This window comes from Talpa occidentalis, unplaced genomic scaffold (genome assembly GCF_014898055.3).
Source record: "Talpa occidentalis isolate TD23 unplaced genomic scaffold, MPIMG_talOcc4v2.1 talOcc4.13, whole genome shotgun sequence".
Lineage (NCBI taxonomy): Eukaryota > Metazoa > Chordata > Mammalia > Eulipotyphla > Talpidae > Talpa > Talpa occidentalis.
Window position 1 is genome coordinate 45391210 of NW_023601322.1, and position 25638 is coordinate 45416847.

Below are 25638 nucleotides of genomic sequence, written 5' to 3' on the forward strand. Positions count from 1 at the left end.
CAGACTGCGGAACATTCACATTATTCACATGAACTTGCTGCAATCTTTCTGGTACCTCCATGCACATTATCTCTAAGCTATTCACTTTAAAGTGTCATCAGATTAGGAGGGGAGAGAGAGGGCCTGGAGACATCATAACAGGATGAAAGGAAGATCTATTTTTTAATTACAAAGAGGTTTAATGACTAACAGTTTCTTTTGTACCACAGCTTGCAATATATAAATATTATTCATGAATTTTGATTTTAAATTAAAATACATAAAAATATCTTCTGATTAATAATATACAGTGGGAAGAAATGGGGACAAAATAATAATAAAAGGAACATTTATTACTGGTTATTGGACAAACCTACAATAAATTCTCTTAGGCATTTAGCCTAAGTCACTGCATCCCACAGTGCTCAGAACTTGTGAGCAGGTAATTTAAATTTTTGTTTGTTGTCAGGTACCTCTCATCCCAATCTACATGCAAATTCAAGTCCACTTACCTCTCCTGGCCGGATCTTAATGTAAAAGTTGTTCCGCTTGTATGAAATTTTCAGAACCTTAGGCCAGGCAAATCTGTTTATTCGCAGCCGATCACGATATATCAACAGACCACTTGCACAAACTCCTAACATAATTTCTACTCCTTCAGAATCCTGGAAAATAGCAGGAAGACAGAACTAATCAGCATCTCACTTATTTCCACTTACAGCTGGGTAGGATGCTTACACTTTCATGACAGACCCCGTAATATACTACTTGTATCTCTAATTTAAAAATGAAAAGTGCCACAGCTATTTCTTAAAACATCGCCACTGAGTAACAGTCTTTTAATGACTTAATTTATCACTAAGGACAGTTTTTGAGTAAAATCTGCCCACCCAGGTAATTTATGACATAACATAAACACTGCACACAGGAGAGGCCAACCAGATGAGGCTGTGTTAATGATAGTAAAGGCCACAGCTCTCACTAGTGAGTGCCAGGCATCTTCACTCCAATATTTCCAGATAGCTGCTATTATTATTTCCATTTTACAGATGAGGAATCTGGGGTATGGAGAGGTTAGGTGTACAACCCTGTTGAATATGGTCAGCCTGGTTCTGGAGGTAGAACTCATTAGTCACACACAATAAGTTCTCATTTAACCTGGTTTGTTCTTGGAAACTACAAATTTTAGCAAAATGACATAATGAAAGCCGGTCCTGGAATAAGTCCCTTCATTGAATATTGGTCGGAACTGTTTTTTTCTCATCAACATTCTGATGAAATGTTTAATGAACCATCATTTAAGAATCTGCTAGATACTAACTGGGAGGCTATGTCCCTTCCCATAAGTGTTTTGGGGTTTGTTTCTTGAAAAAGAACCTTAAGTCTTTTTTTATATAGCAATGTTGTCAGAGTAAAATTTTTCAAGTATGAACATACTTTTCCAACAAGGTTCCCCTAACATCCCCCTTCCCAAACTTCCCAGTGGGTTATCACACTTAACAATATGTTTAACATAGAGAAATAAAGATATATTTTGTATGTGCACATAGTTTGGTCTTTTTCTACAAAAGTGGGATCATGCTATATTTACAACTGTGTTTGTTACTTTTCCTTTCATCTTTAAGTTATCTCACAGGTGCATGATCAGAGGTCCCAGAGGTCATCAGAGAGGTCATATGAAGCTCAGGGGACATGCCATGTACAGCTTGTGTTCCTTAAACATTGTATTCTGGCAGCATCAGGGTAAAAGGAACACGTGGGTGGCCTTGAGTGGGGTGAAGGAAAGGTCAGTCAGGATTCTGAGGTGTGGTCTCTATCCCTCTTGTTTCATAGGTTGTAGGATGGAGGGGGTGCACAGGAGATGCAGCTGAGCTCTGTGGTCACACTAACGGGCATGACCATCCGGGCTCGGAGTCAGTCACTCTGCCGCAGGGCAGAGGTGCATGGAGGATAGGAGACTGCCTCACCTATGTTGTGGAAGTTTAGTTCCTAAATCCTGTCAGGGCAAGATACAAGATGATCATTTCCAGCATCAAAAATAAATATTTTGGTCCATCTGTACGAAATTTAACTGTACAAATCCAATCTAACTGATTTAAAATGAAATATTTTTCCATGGTAATGTATCACTGGGTTAGATATGAAATTATGCCAGAGGAGTGGAAATACTTGATGGCAGGATATTACAACATAATAAAATTTGAGAACGCAAGGACCAGAAACTGCCCACCATTTATCAAGGGCTTTAATTTGAAAGAGCAATTTAAAGAGCTATAACCTAATGCTGACAAACAGCCGGCATTATTGATCCATTAGAAGCAGCCAATCTGCTCCTGTGACAGCTCGGGGGTGACACCTCACACCACTAGCAGGAAGGCAGACAAGAGGAGGCCTGTTTGAGTAGCTGCTCCTTGATCTACTTTTTGTTTAGGAAATAGGCCTTGCTTAAGAAGGGAAAGGCTATTTAATTTTTTTTTTTATTTTCTACTTTTGAATTACTCATCAGTGTCTTTAAAACACAAGAAAACAGAATTCCTTCATGGGGAAGATGGAGGTGTCCTTCGACACTGCCCCACCTTTCTCCTGCCCTCTCTAATGTACACAACTGTGTCCCCTTAATGTCTGCTTCTCTAGAACACCCCAAGCAGATGGCGCTGCAAGGAACCCACTCCTTGGCCCACTCCTCTGGACCCACAACCTGCGCTGGTTGGCAGCAGCTTTATCTTCCTGTCTGTGTGGGGTGCACAGCGCCACCCCAGTATGTGCTAAGTCATGACAATGTCCATGTAAAGAAAAGGCAAATGGAGAAAGACATTATCAGGATGAAGTAGGGTTTTAAGTTAGATATTTTATTAGTCACACAGCAATAAAAAAAATACTTTTGATATTAAGTGTTCTGCCAGTTTCTTTCCATAGTATTGAGGGTAGTTTGATAAATTTATTGTACTGAGAGCTATAATCGCAGTCTTGGTGGGGGTGGAGGGGCAGACATGTATTTCCCCACCAATAGCACAGCAAATGTTCTCTCTAGCAGGAAGTACTGAAGACCTGGATAGCCCCAGTCTGTCATAATTAAAATAAACCAGTATGCTATTTCCTTGCTTTAACATCATCATTCAACCTCTGCCATCCTTTGTTATCCATGCTCCACAGAATACCTGAGATGGATTCATATCTATAGTTTAGAATCTTCTATGAAATAAATGATTCTGAAACAGTCTATTAAGACTGATATCAAATAGGGACTCCGCTGGTGGCGCAGCGGTTGAGTGCTGGGCTGCAGGGCTGCCCGCAGCCTCTGCAGCTCTGGTTCGATCCCTGGCTGCCGACGAGGGTCCCACATGGTGCGCAGACCTCTCCTGCCACGCCCGCTGCTCCCCTCAGCAGTGTATTTCGTCAGTCTGTCTGTTCTGTTCTCCGCTCTGTCTTTGGTGGATTCTCTCACCCTCCCATGCTTCTGACTGTACCCAGTGCTTGTATAATTAAATAAATAAATCTCAAAAAAAAAAAAAAAGATATTAAATACTAAGCAGAGACAGCCTTCCTAAGAAAATAACAAAATTTAGAACAGGTTTTGTAAAAGACAGGACCTTCATCAAATATGGATATTTATTCTTTTATACAGAGCTGTGGAGTCCATGATTCAGAATATCTAAATAAGTCATAAAGCTCAGGGTCTTTCCTACCAACAGAAGAGAAGAGAAGTGAAGCACCTCACTTATAACTGGAAATTAGCTGTAATTTAATTTAGTAAATTTCCTTCTTGAAATGATGGAGTGTGGCTGCATGAGAAAATGAGTCTATAACTGAATCATTTGCTATATTTAATATTCAGATAAAATCCTATAGCAGGCTTCCATAATTCTCTTTCTTTTTTAATTGGCATTATTTCAAATCATATTACTGAATGAGACTGCAGCCATCTATTTTAATCTTGTAGCTATAGTAATGTTAGGTGATTTTTTTTTTTTATGGACAGAAACACTGATGCATTCTGAGTTGTATGTCCCCAAATGTGTGCTCTAATTATCTATCTACCTATCTATCCATCTATCCATCCATCCATCCATCCATCCATCTAGTCATCCATTTATCCATTTATCCATCATGGGAAGTAAGTGAATCACTGTGTATAATATAATTCAATTTTTCAGGCTACCTTCATTTCCTTCTTTTTTCCATGTCTTTTAGCCACCTAGAGAAAAACACTAAAAGAAAACAATCTATGTGTGCCTCTTTATTTCTTTTTAAGTCCTTATTCTGTCTTATACTTGGCATAAAATACCTTTGCCATCTGAGTACAAAATAAATGAAGAAATGTAATAATGAGCTGGCAAGTAAATAGAGCTACACCTGCCATTGTAATTACACAGAAATGTCACTAAGCTTGGCATTCAAGGTACCAGCACATTCAATGCCCCTTGCCAAGTCCTGGAGGTTTGCTAGCACTCAGACCTTCAGGTCTTGGAAGTATTCATCCTATAGGATGTACAAAATGATCCATGGGCATAAACAATGAACCTGCATTTGTTTGGTGGCCCCCATTTTCTTGTATAAACTCCCTGTGAATTAGTCTGTTCCTCAAATACCAAGCCAGAAGCTGTTCCCTTGCATTATCAACAGAACCAACAGATGATAAATTTCTTTCCCATTGGCCCTCAGGATTGTGGAAATGTTTTCCTGATCACAGTCAGCTGAAACTCTCTTCCTTTCTTGACCTCAAACTTGACTGTGTAAGATACTCACTTGCCCAGAAACCTGTTAACTGCATGTTCTTTTAAGTCCCAGACTAAATTTGGTGACTACTCTGTTCTTTAGAAATCAAACACCCATTTCTACAGAGAAATGATGCCAAATCAGAAGAAGCTGCCCCTGAACTTCACACATAATCTTTTCAACACTGATAAAGTATGAGAAATCATCCCTCAGATCCTCAAAAATTTCATGTTTTCATCAAAGTTTTAATAAAAGCTTGTCTGAATTTCCATAGCATTATTAGCACAGCTTTCCAAACAGCAGAATGACAGTCCATACACTCATTCTCTCCATGCTGACAAACAGAGTCTAGGACTATATGACATCGTACAACCTCAACCTTCCTAATTCCAATTTCTTTCTTCCAAAGACTCTAAAGCTTTGACTTTTTCATCAATCACAATCACCAAGGCTTAGTTTGGATGGGTTTAGTTGAACTGCAAAATAAGAATCTTATTTCAAAGTACTGATTACCTGTCAGAATACCTAACTTTAGTCAGAGCTATTTAAACTTAACATGAATTATTGAGTGCCTGGTGAAAACCCAGATCAGGGGCAAAAACTGTACTTGGCATGTGACAGATGTGACAACTGGATATTGGACAACTGGCCACTTTTAGACACGATGGAGCAGGACAGTCCAGACAAACATGGGCATGTTCCGAGCAAAGGTAGAAAAAGGTCTGGCAGTAGCAAAGGGCATGTGTCAGCACAAAGTGGGAGGCAGAACCATGACAAGGGTGAACAAAGAACTTGTTATATCAAGATAAATTTCTAACTGAACCAATAGGCAATCAGAGACTTTACCTACTGCAGGCTTTCAGTTGGCTGAGGCCATGAGTGATGTGAGTTTGAACCATTTAGAATAGAGATACCACATCTTCTTGATCCAGTCATCTAGTTTGGGCATTTGGGTTATTTCCAAAGCTTTCCTATTGTAAATAGTGCTGCAATAAACATAGGGGTGCAGGTTCCTTTTGAGTTATTGTTTTTGTGTCCTTTGGATTAAGAAGATGTGGTATATATACACAATGGAATATTACTCAGCAATCAAAAAAGATAAACTCATGCTATTTGCAGCAAAATGGATGGAGCTGGAAGGGATCATGCTCAGCAAAATAAGTCAGAAAGAGAAAGAAAAATACCAGATGGTTTCACTTATGGGAGGAATATAGAAGATCCAAATAAGGGATAAGGGGGAAAAAAGTAATTATAATAAAGTGAAAATCAAAATCAACAAGTTAACTATAAACCAGAGACATTCTGCAGGGTGGGAGAAGAGAGTAGGATCAAAACGGGTGGGAAGAGCACAAGGGACTGTGGTGATGGTTCACGGGTGAATGGATGGTGGGAATTTCACAGGAACTATAACCGAGATGAGAAAGCATGTATTATACAAAAATGAAGAACGATGTAAAAAGTACATAAAATAATAAAAAAATAAAGAAACCCCTCTCCCCACCAGTAAAATATCAGAGAGCTAAATTATCTTCATCATTGAGCAAGACTTAAAAGGCAAACACAAATTTGAATTCCCAAAGTTTTCATTTACATTATGAATGAAAAATCACCAGTTTATACTAACAGCAACATTGAACGAAATAAAGTAACACAGAAAGTTTGGGGTTTAAAAATGCATACCTTGGCATGATGTAAGTCTACCCCGTACATGGATAGCTTTTTGGCATTTTCCAAGAAATGCATCTCTGCTTCTGCTGGTGTCATTCCTCTGATAAGAAAAAAAGATGCATGACAATGTTTTCCTCTACCAGGCACTGTTGCAATATTTCCCACTTAGCTTCTTTGCTATCTAATAAGCAAGCCTCCAGAGGGGTCCTAACAGATATATGCTCTGAGAACGAAGGATAACAAGAAAAAACCTTTTTAAAGAAAAAAGTTACAAATGGAGATAGGGAAGGAGAATGTAGCAATCCCAGAACTGGACCACATACAAAACCTCACTCAGCTCCAGTCCCATCCTTAATGGACTGAAATCAGTCCTGGACAAAGTGGGCAGAAGTAAAGCTTGATCATCCATTCACAGGTAAACATCTGCTTCTGGGTTTCTGCCACTAACCTGTGGCTCTTGTGCAGCTCGATCACTTTGTCTTCCAGTTCCTTTGTGTGGTTTGGTGCAAATCGGAACTCGCTAATATAGTCATTCCCGCATTCATCTGGGTCATAGTCTCCAAGTTCTGACTGAACAGTGTAGGAGCCCAACAGGGCGAGCGTGACGAAGGAGCAGGGCAGCCTTCCCGACACGATGTCGTCTCGCAACTGTAAGCAGAGGTAGTACCTTCCAGGAGCCAAAGGATGAAGCAAAAAACTGGCATTAGGACATGTTAAAAGGAGACTCACTTTCTAGCATCTATATTTTCACTTAGATATAAAAATCTGTGGCTACAAAATACAGTATTTAAGAGCATCTAGGAGCAAGTCAATGCTGAAAAAACAGGGTTTTATTAGCAAAGTACATAAAGTAAAAGAAATTAAAGGCACAATCCTTTAACATCTTTTAAATAATGTTTAAAGTCAAGCGAACAGTTCTCGACACATACCCTGAAATCTTTGGTTGGGCAATTATAATATAAAAATGGTTTTCTTAAATATAATCATGAGGGACCATTTATGCTTAAGGAAGTCTCCTCTTGATATCTAGATTAAAGGTCCTGCATATGACTGAGACAAATTTCAGGCATTTCAACAACCACGCTGTCATAAACTATCCTCTCAATTTCCTGCATTTCTAATCTGATAGTCTCTTTTCAATAGAGAATAATTTTTCCTGTTTCAAATTCTCTTTTTTTTCCAATTTAGATACCTTCCTTAATTCCAACTAATAGGAAGACTCACTCTAAAAATTACTACCCTAAAATCTGAGAATCTCATCACCATAAGTAAACAGTTTCAAATTGGGGGAATATAATATATAAAATAAAATGTAAAGTATATATAAAATACAAGATGAAATGATTTTCCATATAATTTTGCCAAGGTATCATAAAATTATTGTATAATAATAGCTGATCTTTTCTGTTATATTACTTTTAAGATTTATAGATATGATAATAGCTCCAGAAGACTCCTAGGTAAAAGCTAACACTGATAAGTTTTAATAATACCTTTCATGGCATAGCACATGGGTCTAAAAATAAAATATGCTTGTAATTTCATATAAGAAATGAATTATTAATCTGTTGAAATTGAGGGCTATGATAAAGTTTTAAGATCCTCTCTAAAAATGATTTTAAACTGATGCTGTAAGTAAACTCCATGAGTCCAGATACAAAAATTTCAGACTTTGCAATCATTACACAAACAGGAAGGAATTATGGACTAAATTTCAAAACCAGGGGTAATAGGTTCCACAACCACAGATTAGCCACAATTAAATGTGACTATTACTAAAAGTCTTTAGTTAAGAAAACATAAATTTTCTCTGATTTAACATAAATACAAAAGAAATCCTTTGGAACTAGTTTACCTCTCTCAACATGTCTGGTGATATTTCTAATCATTGGAAGAGACTGAAGCTTTTTGAGTAATTTCTTTTTCTTAAGAGCCTTCCAAGCAGGAAGTGAGGTTTAGATAGAAAGGGCAGCACATACTGCACATTGTCACACAGACGCCTGTAAACTTACAACCAGACAGAATGAGAGTCAGGCCTTCTCCAATGCAGAGAAGCCTGGAGAGTTGCACAGCAAACCGAGGGAAGACAGACAGATACCCAAAGGGACCCCTCCTCCTGCTCCAAGCTCAGTAAACTTGTCAGAATATTTGTATGTTAAACCTCTTTCTTAACATCTTCTTTTCAACATGAATCCTTTTCCTTGGATACAGAGGCATGGAAAGGACACTCTTGGATATGTAAGTGTTTATGTGTGTGTGTGTGTGTGTGTGTGTGTATGTGAGAGAGAGCATGCATGACTTTTAAAAATAGCTATCTAGAATCAGATGGCTATATAAAAACGGAGAAGGATCCAAAGACACATTTTTTGTCTTTAAAACAAAGCAGGAACACTAAGAATTGCTCTGTCATTTAAGGGTGAATCCCATCCAATTTGGCTCTGGTGGGTAGATGCCAGTATCTCAATTCCGCATGTTTTCCCACAGGGTCAGGCAGAGGGAAGTAACAGCTTAGCAGCAAAGATTCAACTGTGAACAGCAATGATTTGGCAAATTGTCTCTTCAGTTGTCTTTTGTTTTCCATTTCAGAGCTCATGAATGTAAGGCCACCAGATGTAAACGTGCTCTTCTCCAGAAATCTGAAGAGCAGTACAACTCCCCCTACTTGCCTGTCTTTCAATAGCCAACTTTCAAATACCTGGTGATATCTTCAGATAGCTGGGCAGGGTCTGGTGGGTAAAATTTCACATTAAATGAAAAGTGCCAAGCACCACCTGCAGAGATGAGACAAAAATTAGAACTAAACCTTAGAAATTTTTTTCTACTTCTTATTCTAATCAATAGCAAGAATGACCTTAACTCCAAGCACTAAAATCCAGGCAAATTTTGAGCATCAGTGGGAAAAAGGAAGTCCCCCTTAAAGAAATCCACAGATATGTCTGACACTTAATCTAAATTTCTAATCTTTTCCCCTGGTCAAGTAACTTACTTGCATATCTAACTAGCAGGAAATTGAATAAACTTCCTCTCTTTCTCAGGGACAAAGATAAGACTTTTGTAGAAGGAAAAAAGTGAGTATGATATGGATAATCCTTCATCAGACAAGCCTGGAATTGACTGGCTTTATTGCTATAAGTTCCAGATAACTCACATACCAATATTACAGACATGATCCATTTCCTCTGTCCTTTCCGTTTTGTTATTAGAGGTTAAATCCCTTTATAATAAATGTCAAGGGACTCCTCAGATATTTTTATTTTATGGAAAAGTTTGTTGTTGTGAATATTTAAGGAAGTGGGCTGCTCTCTGGGCTGCTGAAACTTCTTACTCAGGGAATTTTTTTTTTTTTAAATATTTATTTTTATACAAGAATTGGGGTACAGGCCAAAGGTGTGGGGGTGTGTGTGAGAGAGGATTCACCAGAGACAGAGCAGGTTATAGAACAGGCAGATGGACCGAAGTACACTGCTGAGGGGAGCAGTGGGCGAGACAGGAGAGGTCCGGGTCTGTCCCTCCATGTGGGTTTCTCCCTGGCCGCTGGGAATTGAATTTGTGATGTGGTGGCTGCAGATTGCTTCATAGGTTGCATCTCAACCCCTGCGCCACCAGGGAGGCCCTCAGGGAAATTTTTGATTGAAGAGGTAGTTGAACATGTTTACTATGAGTTACCAAATTCTATACCTCTTATTAACTTGGACTGATACTCTTTTTTTTTAAAAAAAAAAAAAAGATTTTATTTATTTATACAAGAGGTAGGCGTACAGGCCAGAGGTGCAGGAGGGTGAGACATTTCACCAGAGACAGAGCGGGGTACAAAACAGGCAAACCGACTGAAATACACTGCTGAGGGGAACAGTGGGCAAGAGAGGAGACATCTGCCCCACCATGTGGGTATCTCCCTGGCTGGCAGGGAATCGAAATTACACTGCAGAGGCTGTGGACAGCTTCACAGCGCTGTGCTCAACCCGCTGAGCCAACTCCCTGGTGAGGGAGGCCCTTGGACTGATACTCTTTATACAGTCCAGATATACCTTGCTTTATTGAGCTTCACTTTATTATACTTCCCAGATGCTGCAATTTTTACAAGACTCTCCACTAGCAAAAAGATTATGATTTGTTGAGGACTCAGATGATGGCTACCATTTTTAAGCAATAAAGTATTTTTAAATTAAGGCATGTATACTGGGCTTTAGACATAATGCTACTGCACACTTTCAGCAGACTACAGTGTAAACATAATTTTTATATACATTTTGGTGTATATAAAAAATTCCTGTGACCTGCTTTACTGCAACATTTGCTCTAATGCAGTGGTCTGGATCCAAACCTGCAGTATCTCTGATGTGTGACCGTACCATTCTTTATTCTGGGGCATCTACTTACAGCCTTTCCAGCAGTGAAAGGGTCAACCAGCTGATGGTCACTGGACATACGCTCTGCATTGTCCACATATATACTAGAAACACTGCCTTACTAATAAGCTCTACATTTTATTAATTCTGTATATATGGGTCATCATTATAAACATCAAGAATATCCTTTTTTTCTACATTTACTCTACATGATCATTTCTTGTAAATTCTATTGATCTTGTTTTTTTTTTTCCTTATGTCCTTTTATTTATTTATTTTTTAAAGATTTATTTATTCATTTACACAAGAACCAGGGTACAGGCCAGATGTGCGGGAGGGAAAGAGGATTCACCAGAGACAGAGCGAGAAGCAGAATAGGCAGACTGACGAAATACACTGCTGAGGGGAGCAGTGGGCGGAATAGGTCTGCCCCCGCCATGTGGGACCCTCGCCGGCAGGTGGGGATCGAACCGGCGCTGCAGAGGCTGCAGACAGTTTCACAGCGTGGCACTCAACCGCCTGCGCCACCAGGGGAGGCCCTCCTTCTGTCCTTTTAATGGAGTAATTTACCAAATCTTGGGTGTTCTTTACTGGAACACTGTTTACATTTGTTCCTTCCACCCAATAACCATGCTAGGCCTTGCTTGTACTTTGCATGAGCTACTGAAAAATTCCTGCCCATATTACTGGCTACACTGGAAGAAACCTTTTCTCATGCTGTAGACATGGCGTTATTGCTCTCACTCTATGATTCTGTGACTTTACAGTCCAGCCCTTATGCTTCAAATACTCTCCTAGAACTTCAAACACTATCTTCTCCCCCTTAAATGACTTCTGGAAACTCCATTTTCTCCAAAAGCACTTCCCAAATATTCAAAAGGGATAGGATTGTAAGTACTTCCTAGTTCCCTTCTTTACACTATTCTCTAGTGCATGTGGCAAATACTGAGCTGCATAGGATTCCTATATTTCTGTCATAAATGGCATAGATCCACTTACTCTAGTTCATTCTCTTTTTTTTTTTTAAAGATTTATTTATTCATGCATACAAGAACAGGGGTACAGGCCAGATGCGCGGGAGGGTGAGAGGATTCACCAGAGACAGAGTGGGGAATAGAACAGGCAGACTGACGAAATACACCGCCGAGGGGAGCAGCAGGCGAGACAGGAGAGGTCTGCTGCACCATGTGGGTAGCTCCCTGGCCAGGGATGGAACTTTTGCTGCAGAGGCTGTGGACAGCTTCACAGTGTGGTGCTCAACCGCCTGCGCCACCAGGGAAGGCCCTTTTAGTTCATTCTTGACACTGCCATTCATATCACAATCAAGGTGCCATATATGAGGGACTTACCTAGGGTGACTTACAAAGGACTTAGACTGTGTATAGGACTGGGTACCACCGGATTATATTAATAATTATATTAATAATTTTTAAATGATTCAGAAAAGATTATTGAAACACGAGCTATAAGAATTATTGACCTGATTTTAGCTCATTCCTTGGTTGAAATTATCTCTATATTCTACATATAAGTGATACCATTCGGTATTTGTCTTTCTCCTTCTGACTTAATCTGCTAAGTAAAATTCCCTCCAGGTTCCATTCATGTTTCTGCAAATGGCAAAAGTTTATCTTTTTTTAATCGCTGAAATATCTGTCAATCAGAAATGTTTCTTGTGATTATATTTTTCTCACTGTCCCCAACAATGTCCTTTTGTTATTCTAAAAATAATTTTGTTTTACTTTCTGATTTTTGTTTTACTGATTGTTTTACTTTCCTATTGATTCCTATTCACTTTCTGTTAAATGAATGCCTTCAATGTTTGCCAGTGATGAGGTTCATAAGGAGAACTGGTTTTCCCAGAGGCAAGTGGAATTAAAGCTAAGGGAACAGTTATGGAAAATGGAAGTATTGCTCTTTTATAATTTTTACCCACTTCAAAGTATGCCTCAAAATCCAATGAACATTTAACAATGTAATTAAATAATCTCATAATAAGTTTAGTGTAAACACTCTAAATCGGAAATTAAAACATAACAAAAGCATAAGAAAGATATTTCACTGCAAAAATCCTCATTCCAGGAAAGAGAGTCTCAAACTATAGTGGGCTTAAGTGTTATCCGTAACTCATAGAAAACACGTTCAACAAGCACTGGTTTGTTCAGAACGCCAGTATCTCAGCTCTACCCAGCAATCTTTATTCCTGAGATTTGGATTATGGCCAACGAACTCATAGTTTTACCCCTTGTGATTCTAAGAGGTAGGGCCTGGAATATTTCAAAAATCACTAATCCTAAGGAATCACTTTTCTACAGTTATAATCCAAATAACTAGAAGGTTTTGCATGGTATTTTTTGGAAACAGTGGGAAAGCTTAAGAGAACTGCAATTTACATCCAAATCAAGAAAAACAAATCCAGTTAAATGAGGCATAATACTTAAAATTTATGAGAGGGAGATTAAAGTTGAGATACATATAGAGAATTTGGTTAGAAACAAATCAGCTGGGAGGATATGATTATGCAGTAAGTGGGTTTGCAGGCCTGTGTCTGCTCAGAGGATGGCCCTGGTTAAAAACAGGAAATGAGACAGTTTGAATGCATTAAAAAGTGCTATAATGCTGATATAGGATTTTAAATTACAAATTTATGATAAGTAGAAAATTGTGAAACCAAAGAGAGTTCATTCTCATGAAAAATTCTAATTTTAGTCTTATATGCCTGCCAAATCTTAAAATTTCTAAATAGATCACATTTATACCATAAAATACTATATACTGTATATTCTACATCATAAAATTGCTATATCATTAATATACTGTATGCATATAGTTATTATTTAGAAATTTTAAGATCTGGTAGGCATAAAAGATGACTAGAGTTGAAATTTTTTCATAACAACAAATGTTTTTGAGAATTTTCTCATAAATTTGTAACTTGAAAATCTCTATCAGTTTGATTGCCAGTCTCTCGAATGTCTTATTCTAGAGACATACGGTGAACCCCCAGCATGAAAATGATAAATACGTTCTTTAGAACTTATATTTAGAAAGAGGGGATTATATTAAGTACATTGGATATAATACCTCTGCCTTGGTAGAATGCAAAATTTGTAGAATTGCAAATTTTATCATCTCTTAGAGCATAGGAAACAATAAATAGAGAGGAAGCTACCAAATTCCATATTTCAAAAGATCCAAATTTCCTTATCTCATCTTTTATCTGTAATATTTTGACTTCATTTTCTTTATGTTGCAGTCAAATATGCATAATCTTTAAGATGAAAATATCCTTTAAATCTCACTTTCTGATTGCCCCTTTTGCTTTCTTCCCTTAGAAACACAACAAAGCAAAAACAGACAGTTATAAATCACAGACATCCTGCAGGGGAGGAGGAGGGAGAGGGATTAGAGGGACGGAGGGACTGAGGTGATGGTGCACGGGTGCATTGGTGAAGGAAACTATATGGGGACTACACTTGAGGGGGTGGGGGGAAGCAAATATTGTTAAAAAATGAACAATGATGTAAAAAAATTAAAAAATTAATAAAAAAAACTTAAAAAAAAAGAAAGGAAGGCAGGAAACAAGATAGATGGGAAATGACAGAAAAAAGGAATTCTATTAACAACAGAAAAAAAAAACTTTATACAGCCCTTCTTGTAACAATACTATGATTTATCCTTAATCATTGTACATCTTTTCAAAGTACTTTACAATTATAAATTATCCAAGTACAAAACATTCATTGATTAGATGTATATAGAGAATTTATGCACACAAAATATTATATGTTCAGCATAAAAAGTTCTTAGAACATATTCATCATCTCAAATTTGTTCATTAGTACTCTGGAACAAAAAGAAGCAGTGTTTTTACCTACTTATCACAACTGTAGTTGTCTGTGGTTTTGATTCCAATTTATTTATATTAAAATACTTTATTATCAAATTTTGGGGTAGTGAATGTATTAATATTTTTTTCTAAGAAATATGGTAAAGATATTTTTATTGCATAGTCAGCAGACTTAATAGACATTACTTTTCTCTTCGTTTGAGATATTTATCTAGTATCAAGTAATTTCAAATTGCTCATTACCAATTACTTTTTTATTAGTACTTGGAGTATTTTGACATCTCAGGACATTCAAACAAACTAGAAATAATGACTTTTTTAAAATAATAAACTACTGAAAACCTCAGTGGGAATGATGTGCTTATTACTAAACTAGTATTTTAAATTTATCTTTCATACTTGCATAAAACAAGAAACAAACCTTTGAAATATGGTTTATAATCTTGAAGTAAGTTTTTTTTTAGTGTCTTGAAATTAATGGGATAGTCTTGCTTAAAAATAGCTTCTGCCATTAAAATCATACACACTTTAGATTGATTTGTTTCATTTGCCTAACACTATTCTAGTAAAGTGTCTATATTGTTAAGATGAAAAAAATAAATTTATCTTTCAACCAGAATTAGTTGTTCAGGAAAATTAATATGGATTTTGATAAAAATATAAACTACTCTAAAAAAATCAAAGTTAATATAACTGTTTAAAATACAACATTTCATATTTATAAAGACTATCCATGTTTATAGTCAAGACAAAAGCTATAGAAAAGAGCTAAAAACAATTTTTTAAATTCTTCTTTATTACAGCATACTTCTGGAAATTATTACTGTTGATATCTTTCACACTCTTCCAAAAATTTTCCATGTATCTATATATGCACAATTTATTTAAAACACAAATTTGTTTTTTCTGGCCTTACTCATATCCCATTTATGAGACATATTTACACTCCCTCATTTAATTAATAACTGCCTAGTATTTCATGGCTAGTCCATGATTAATTTAGTCATTTTTTCATAAGTGGATATTTAAGTTGCTTCTAGTTTTCTGCCTCTGCACATATTATTATGATAAACTTTTCATACTTATGCACTTCTATCTTTATCCATATGCTGGATAAATTCCTGCATGTAAAATGAAGGCTCAAAGAATAAAAACATTTTCAATTTTAATAAATACTGAAAAAATGTCTTCTTAAAGGATTGTATCCATTTATACTTTTACCAACTGTGTACATATTTGCCAGTGCAGCATGTTATTAAACTTTTAATATCCTGTTTAAATCTCTGTAAATCCTAATAGACTAAAAGTGATGTCTTTTTAATTTGCCTTTGTTAGTAATATTTAACACTTTGTCTGATGTCTACTAGCTACTTCTATTTCAATTTAGTGAGTTGCTCATGCAACTGTTTCATCCATTTGAAAATATTCAATCCTTAATTTGCCTTTAGGAGCTGAGAATAGAGGATATCACCAGATAGTCAACTTCAGTGTGACTTGTTACTTCATGTCTACACTATCAAATGACTGTATTTTTAAGCTTGACTTTTTTATGGCAACTAGAATATAACATTAATAATTAAGTTTGGAACTTTCAAATGATTAATTGCCAATAGGGGTCAACTGATTAAATTATATTTCACATATGTATCTGGACATAGGAGTTGGTCAAATGTCACAGACCTTTCATTGCAAGTTGCAGTGATTAAAAAGGGTATCTGAACTAGACAAATATGCTAAAGATCAAATGTACCTTTTAAATATTTGTATTCACACTAGTCACATGGGGTATAGGCTATCATTTATGCTCCCCCCGAAAATCTTCACATTTCCATGTAAAATAATCCAGAAGAACTTACTTCGAATCTGTTTTTTAATTTCTTTAGCAGGGTCCAACCAATTCTGAAAAGGAAATGACATTTTTGAATTTGTACCAGGAAAGTATAAAAATGACTTGATGTTGATCAGGAAGAGACATGTACTAAGTATATTTGAGAGTGAGTTGTTGCTGGAAGGCTTGCCCTGGAGCCAGGCCACATGAGGGCCCAGACACTGGTCTAATGAGAAAATGTGTGTGCACAATTCATGTTTGACAACAACCTTTTTGTTTACAATCACTGCCTTCAGGGATTCCAGCTAGCACAGAAATGAAGAAGGAAAAATTAGTGGATCTATATTCAAACAAGTTACTAGAATAAATTAAAGTACATCTAACTTGATATACCAATATCCAAGCAATTCAGTACCATTTAATGATTTCCATGACTACAGATTCTTAGATACCTACTTAGAAAACTTTCCCAGTAAATGAACGCTTGTTTCAGATATATGATTTTTCTCATCAGAAAACTCAGATGTTTAATAATAGACTTAGACAGTTTGGTGAATTCACAAAACACCAAAACAAGTAACATCTATGAACAAAATTTCTGACACAGTTTCTACCACTAACACCACAGAAACGATCTCCTTTACATTAGTTTGCTGGTAGTTGTGAAGCTTACTAAGGTGAAGCCCTGAATAGACTGCATCAGTCAATGAGTCTGCAGAGGTATTACATCAAACATTAAATTCCTACTTAATGCATTAGACTAGTGTCAGGTCAGCAGACAACCCATCTCATATTCTTATCTGGCAAAATATGAGAGCATAAATAAGAATAGGACAGTAGTCCAGTGAACATATTTTCTATATAAGTATCAATGTATTTGATTTCCATTGGCTCAAGTCCACTGAAATAGAGCACCCAATAAAATCACCATATAAAATGCTTTCCTGGAACTATATATAATGCAAGCTTGAAAAACAGAAACATTTTATGTTTCCAGAATATTCAAGATTAAAGGAATTGTCAAGAAGAAATAAGGAGGCTAACAGCATTTAGGAACTCAAAGTGTTAGTGTTACAGAGCAATCCCGATATGAAACAGGTTGCCTGACTGTGGGTCCTCACCCATGTGCTTACAGGGGACTTATTAATGCTAAACTGCACACAAAAGGTTAATAAAAGGTTTATTTACAAGGGAAGGGGAAATGAGGAAATGAATAACTCAGGGAGAAAAAGAGGGAGATAAATTTGTAAATGTGACCTACCTGTTGTGCTGACCTGGAATTCCAATGACCCACTAAGAGCTGGCGAAAAGCCAAGCACCATGGGGCCCAAAGCACAACCACTACCCACATGGCTGGTTATATACCCAAACAAAAACATGGCTGCTTAACTCCACCCTCAGTTCCTCGCAACCCTCCCTTTGGTGATCATGGGATTTGTAGTTCCCAGTGTCTTAGTGGCTCTGGTGTGGAGTGGGGACAGAGTCCACAAAACCTGTATGGAGTTTGCTCATGACATCCTTTCCCCCTAACAAAAGTAGTAAATATGGGAGTTTGAGGGGAAGCAGAGCAAATTGCCCATCTATTCAGTTTTATATGCTTTCATGCACCAATGATTAATTTGAAGCATAATATTTTGTATTGTTTTTAATCACACACCTTTTGGTTTTCAGCATCCCGATATGTAAGTCCAAAGTAATCTTTTTCTAGCAAGTTCAGATGTTCACATACTTTATCAAACAGCACTTGGCCTCTGGAGCGTTTCTATGGCAAACAAAAGAGAAAAACAAGTCAACACACAAGTTCTCCCAAATACAGATTACCACATACAAGAGCAAACAACATTGTTTGTTATAACTTTTCAGTAAATGAAGATCAGGTATGATCACACCACCATCTCCTTTTAACTAGGAAAAAGGCTCAATGGACCTATATTTACAATAAGACTGCCACTATACACAAATAAGCAAAACAAAAAATTGCTAGTATGACTGAGTAAGCACAGAAAACCCACAATGATTTCTAAACAGAAGTAGCTGGGGAAATGATGTAGCACTGGGAAGCCTCAAATGTCTTGTGAAATATAAAATCCCGACAGTGAAGAGCATGAAAGAACCAATAAAAGCCACCTTTCTGGAAAGGACCAATAAAAGCCACCTTTCTGAACTCAGGTAAGAACCAGTTCTTACAGCAGATTCCACACAGCAGCAGATCTGAGTCTGAAAATTCACCTTACTTCTTGTTTTAGGCAGACCTTCCTTAAAACATATTTCAATTCCAGCTATGGGTTACTTTCTAAAATCCACTAATATGATTTCATTAGATTATTTTGGTTTTTGCCACAAATTTCAGTTCTGTATTACAGTGATTGACTTTCTCTTAATTTCATTTAGAAAAAATCCTATTAAGTTTAAGAAAATGTTCATTAAATTTAAAGATTTTAGATATCATTAATAAATAGAAGATAGAGATGCACATGCTATATTTTTTTAACATAAAGTAGTGATTTGGAGAAAGGTTATCATCCAGGGAAAATCCATCAGCTGAATTCATAGTGACAAACAGTATTATATTTTCATCTAATGCTTAAAGGTCTCTCAACATGGCCTTGGAGTCTGAGATGGATTAACGAGAAACAATTTATCTAAACTATGTATTTTGTTTGAGTCTACTAACATTTCATATTTGAGTTTAAGATTTAACATAATAACAATGAGAAATGTGAAAATTGATAAACAATGTACATTCCACAGTCATAAGCATTCAAGAGACCTGTAAATGGTGAGTATTACTGTGCAACATAATCATATTGAAAGTTAATTGCTTAGTCTCCCCAAGCATGACTATTAAGAAAAAAAGATAAATTTATGATAGAAAAGTAAAGCCTGAATTGAGCTAGCTAAGTAATCAAGATGTATTTGAAAAAAAGTTTAATAATGTATAAAAATAAATTATGTGTTAGCAAAACTACATAACAACATTACTCAAAAGATATGAATAAATGGAATGACAACGAAATGCTGCTTGCTGATTTAAATCTTTCATTTATAAATAATAACATATTATTTCTGAATAATGCTTAACAAATTATAAAGTTTTCACAAAAAACTAGTTCCTCTGATGCTTTTATTGGTTTTATCTCCAGTCTACAGATAAGAACATAGGTGAGAGAAATAGTGCTATGTAATTGGTATGAGTGGTGGCTATAGCAGATAAACCTGAGTTTGTATCTTTTTTTTTAAAGATTTATTTATTTATTTATTCATACAAGAACCAGGGTACAGGCCAGAGGTGTGGGAGGGTGAGAAGAGTCACCAGAGACAGAGCGGGGAACAGAACAGGCAGACTGATGAAATACACTGCTGAGGGAGCAGAGGGCGAGACAGGAGAGACCCTCGCCGGCTGGCCGGGATCAAACCTGTGCTGCAGAGGCAGTGGACAGCCTCAAAGCGTGGCACTCAACCACCTGCGCCACTAGAGGAGGCCCTGACTTTGTATTATCATCATGCCCCATCCACTCATGTAAACCTGTCTTTTATGCTATAAAATGGGTAAGATACCCACATATTTCTTTGGGATGGTTAACATTAAAATATTCAAACTTGGTCTAGAGACAGCACATCAAACATGCCACAAATGTCAGCTTTTATAGCCCAAATGTTAGTACAAATGGCAGGCTAAGTAATGGGCAACTTTGCCATTTTTACAGTAGGAGCACATAAACAACCCTTGTGAGTCCAAAGACCAGCTTTAGTATTAACATGTCCTGCTCACTCTTTAGATATCAATTACCTGCTTACTAATTATTGCTTTAGCTAGATTTACACAGACATACACACTCATACACACAACTCCACATCAGTGTCTGTCCAAAAACTTTCTCAGTGAGTGAAAACAAAACAAAAATGAATACATAAATTTATCTCTGCAAGGTCTCCTCTTATCCTCCAACCAGCAGACCATACTCAGCGCCTCACTGGAGAAACTGCTTCTGAATATGCCCCAGGCTGCAGGAGCAGGGTTTAATTAGCTCTCTTATGGTTACTGTGTTATTCCTTTGGTTTACTTCAAGCACAGACCACCATATTAACTGGCTCTTAATTTCCTGGTTTTCACAATTTGACTGCTATTAACAACTCATTTTTCTCTTAAAAAGGCTAGATTATTTTTCTAACTTAATATTTTAAACATCTTTTGAATATTATAAACAGTTCTTAAGACAATTATGTGGTATACCATACTTCACACTGCAGTTTCTCCCTCCTCCCCAAAATCACAATCCATTTTCTAGAATCTACTATACATGGCTATATGGAAATAGTGAAATTCCTACCTGCTAATCAGCTCCACAGTCAAATATTGTTTAAAAATGAACAACGATGTAAAAACAATTTAAGAAAAAAAAATTTTAGTCTTATTTGTTGTTTCTTTTGAATTGACTCATGTCTCTAGACTCAAAGACATTCATAATTCATAGGTACCATTCACAATTAACCCACAAAAATCCAGAAACATGGACTTTGCCTCCCTAGAACGATAAACCTATGGTGGACTACTCTTTCAAAATTGCACTAAAAATTTGGATTTCTATTTCTGATACAGTAAATGGGAATATTACAACCCGGAAATCTGAAACACTTCCAATATCCTATGAATATAAAATTCTCAAGCAATTTAAATAACTCTCATTCTATAATTTGTTGTTTAAATTTTTAAAATTCCAAATTGATTCACTGAATGTTCCATATTAGGAGAGGAGTGTCAAAAGAGAAAGAAGAAGATAACCTACAGTCTGGAAGAAAATATTTGTAAATGACATTCCAATAAGGGAGTGGTATCCCAAATATACAAGGATTCTGAAAATGTAATAAAAATAACATAAATCAAAAAATGAGCAAAAGAGCTGAACAGGCAGCTTCCCAAAGAGATGGCAAATAAGCAAGTGAAAAGATGCTCAACATCATATGTAATGGGGGAACTGCAAATTAAAATAATAGGCTACCATTACAATCCTTTAGAATGGCCAAAATACAAAACACGAACACCACCAAATGTTGGCAAGGAGGTGTAGCAATAGGAACTCATATTCCTTGTTGGTGGGAATACAAAATGATGTAGCTGGCTTTCAAATAATCTTTCTTTTTTTTTCTCTATAGAGTAAATGTCTTTATTTCTTCTTACATATGTGCGTGTTGTATACATTTTTTAAATTGAAGCAACATTGTTTTACAACACTGTATATGATTTAGGGGAATAGGTTCACACCTCTTCAGATGTATGTTATCACACCACATAAACTACCATTTTCCTTGGTATTTATACAAAGGAGTCAGAAACTTACGTCCATAAAAAAAAAAAACCTGCATAAGGATGTCTTATAGCAGCTTTTTTCACAATTGCCAAAATGTAGAAGCAACCAAGATGTCATTCAGTAGGTGAATGGGTAAAGGATATTATAATCCAGAGAATAAAATATTTAGCACTAAAAAGAAATAGCTATCAAGACATGAAAAGACAGGAGGAAACCTTAAATGCATATTGCTAAGTGAAATAAACCAATTTGAAAAGGCTACTGACTGTATTAAGTCTAACTATAAGATTTTCTGAGAAAGGAAAAACTTTGAAGACAGTAAAAATATCAGCAGTATCCAGGGTTTGTGGGGAGGAAGAGATGAATGTAAAGAAGGATTTCCAGGGCAGTGAAATTATTCTGTAAACTATAAATGTGAATACCTATAATAATATACTTGTCAAAACCCACCGAATGTATCACACAAAGAATGAACCCTAATGTTAAATATGGACTTCAATTAATAAAAATTGATCGATTCAACAAATACAGTACACTGACATTAATGCTAAAAGTGGAGCAAGAAGGGAGAAGAAAGTGTGAAGGGCCTATGAAAACTTTCTGTATTTGCCAATCACTTTGGCAAAACCCTAAAACTGTTTCCAAAAAAGAAACTGACAAAATATACTCAGTCTTACTTCACGTGGTTTATAAATAATTTATTAAATATTTATTGTTTATTAAATATTTATTAAGGCATAATAAAGTTAAACTCCAAATGATCATACTTATATCATGACTAAATAAACACAATTTTTATTAGGAGCAAACATTTTAGAAAGATCAGAAACTATAGTAACAACCAAAATAACATGTAAAATCCTTCTATGAAAACTGTACAATCTTTCTAGGAAAGGCTGCCTCTCCCTGCATCCGGCAAATACACACCCAGGAGTCACCCGCCTCAATGCCTGGGGCTAAGCCGAGATGATGTGTTGACAACACAAGCTGGGCACCAGATCAAAGTGACTTCTCATCAGCTAACTGTACCACTGGGTAATCCAAACCACAAACATGTGAAATGTTGTAATAGCTAAGGTTCAGAGGCTCTCTTTGGTCACCAAGTTTAAGAAGATGCATCCATCATCACCACTCAAACATAGCAGATGAAATAAGTTTTTCTGCAGCATTAATGAAACGTCTCACAAGTCAAAAGTCAGTCCAGATTTGTACAAAAATGTTTGTAAAATGCTGGTTCCAAATATATGGTTACACAACCAGAATCATATAGGAAGCCCATATTGGAATCCTTATTTTTATATTTATATGTCCACTTAGGGAAGTAATTTTTGAAAATAACTTTCAAAACAATTTAAGATGGTGAATTTCAAACATACAAAATTATGAAACCCTGCACATTCACCACTCAATCTCAAAAGATCAGTTCACTGACAGTTCTACTCAACTCATTCTCCCCTCTGTTAGATGGACACATCTCAGCAAGTAACTTTATCTTTAGCTCTCTGAGTACATAACTCTACTCTTTCAAAAACCGTAATCTCAAGGGCCTCCCCTGGTGACGCAGCAGTTGAGCGCTGGGCTGCAAAGCTGCCCGCAGCCTCTGCAGCACCAGTTCGATCCCTGGCCGCCAGCGAGGGGCCCACATGGCGCACAGACCTCTCCTGCCACGCCTGTTGCTCCTCTCAGCAGTGTATTTTGTCACTCTGCCTGTTCTGCTCTCCACTCTGGCTCTGGTGAATTCTCTCACCCTCCCGCGCTTCTGACTGTACCCAGTACTTGTATAAATAAATAAATCTTTTTAAAAAAATGTAATCTCAATACCTGTCACATCTAAACAAAATTAGCAATCAGCCTTAATATCAAATATTTAGTCAGTACTTTAATTTTCCCACTTGATTCAAATATTTATATTCTTTATGCTTGTTTGATAAGTCATACACTGAATTAGCTCTCTGAATTGCAACCATTCTTAATCTGCAAGTTCTCCATTTATTTCGGTTTCCCCTTGAAATTAAATTGTCTAAGAGATCAGCCATTTGCCTGAGTTCTCTCTGTCTAGCTTTTGCTGTTTGCATCTCCATGGTGTAACTGAATGTGTTCCTTCATCTCTTATACTACCTGTAAATAAGTAGTTAAATCTAGAAATTTGATCAGATTCTGGTTTGTTTTCCATAAGTGATGCTGAGTCATTAATTCCAGCACCAGACATGAAGTGATTCTTACCTTTTTTATGGTATTAGCAGTCACTGATAATCATCATCCTAGATTTATTAATCTGAGGTTGTAAGATGGGACTATTCTAATGATCCTTTCTTCATCTGTTTCTTGGAGTATGTTCTATGAAGTTCTATGCTTTTCTTAGAATGATTTATCCAGGGACAGACTTTGATGATGAAAGTCAGGATCAATACTTGCTTATTTCCATTTATCCCTTTTTAAGATAATGAGTTGGCTCTCCAGCAGCAACCCAAAGTCACCAATTAGATTTCTGACCTATCTCTATGTACTCAAGGATTAAAACAGTTTTGAAGTGTTTCCATCTATTACAGGTGTTATCCATATTTATTCTCTAATGTTCCCAAATGCTCTGTCTTATCTGTCGAGTCGCTCATCCTTCATGACACTTCTCCAGTGCTACTTCTTTAAAGCATTTCCCATCCAATCAACCAAATGTGATATGGACATGACAGCATTTTATAGCACCGAGAGGGCATTTTCCATATTCTGCCCTATGTCACGGCTATCTCTCTGTGCACTCATCCCATGCCCTTACAGACTATCGACATTCCCAGTAGCACCAGGCCATTTTGCCTTTACCTTTTATAGGTCCTCATTTGGTGAAATACTATTAAGATATTAAAATGATAACGATAAAATGCAACAGTTTTTCTCACTAGCATATCATTCCTAGTGTCATACAAGCAGTACTTTAAACTAGTGGCTTTCAGCCATGGATTGTAGGAGCATTTAAAAAATGTTATTTCTGATTTTAAAATGGGCAGAGATTTGAAAAGATATTTTCCCAAAGACACACAGATGGCCAACAGATATATGAAAGGTGCTCAACATCACTAATCACCAGGGAAATGCAAAAACACGTCACCTGACATCTGTTAGGATGATTATCAAAATGATAAGGATGTGCAAAAAGGGGGCCCCTGTCCACCACTGGTGGTAACATAAACTGGTGCAGCCTCTATGGAAAATAATATGGAGATTCCTCCAAGAATTAAAAATAGAACGACCCTATGATCCAGCAATTCCACTTCTGGGAATCTACTCAAAGAAAGGAAAACAAATTTGAAAAGATACCTGCACCCCATGTTTACAACAACATTAGTAACAATAACCAAGACCTGAATGTCCATCAGTGGATCAATGAATAAAGAAAATGTGTGTGTGTGTGTGTGTGTGTGTGAGTGTGAGAGAGAGCAAGAGAGAAAGAGAGATGAGAGATTATTCAGCCATAGAAAAAGAAGGAATCCTGCCATTTGTGACAATGTCAACAGATCTTGACAGCATTTTGCTAAGTAAAATAAGTCAGAGAAAGAGAAATGCCATATGACCTCACTTAAACGTGTGGAATCTGAGAAAACAAAAACCCAGACTCATGGATACAGAAAACAGACTGTTGGTTCCCAAAGGCTGGACTGGGGAAAATGACTAAAAGGGGATCAAGAGATACACACTTCCAATTATAAAACAACTGATGGGGATATAATGCACAATGTGGTGACTATAGTTAACAATACTGTACTATATATTTGAAAGTTTCTCAGAGAATAGATCTTAAAAGTTCTCATCACACACAAAAAAATAAATAACTATGTGTGGTGATGGATGTCAACTAGATTTGTGCATCATTTCACAATATATACATTTATCAAATCATTGCATTGTACACCTGAAACTAATGTTATATCAATTATATTTTAATAT

The 25638-nt window shown here is 36.5% G+C and overlaps 1 protein-coding gene across 15 annotated transcripts in view; it reads right to left on the minus strand.

Annotated features, from left to right (window-relative positions):
• The window catches only part of EPB41L3 (erythrocyte membrane protein band 4.1 like 3), a 189345-nt gene that overhangs the window by 34177 nt on the left and 129530 nt on the right, over positions 1-25638 (minus strand). For all 15 annotated transcript variants that reach the window (XM_054694175.1, XM_037508798.2, XM_037508801.2 and 12 more), the window contains 6 exons: positions 18048-18152; positions 16419-16461; positions 9059-9134; positions 6812-7030; positions 6376-6463; positions 492-644 (listed from right to left, as the gene is read on the minus strand). In XM_054694175.1, coding sequence (XP_054550150.1) covers positions 492-644; positions 6376-6463; positions 6812-7030; positions 9059-9134; positions 16419-16461; positions 18048-18152 — 684 coding nt within the window. The remainder of the gene's footprint in view (positions 1-491; positions 645-6375; positions 6464-6811; positions 7031-9058; positions 9135-16418; positions 16462-18047; positions 18153-25638) is intronic.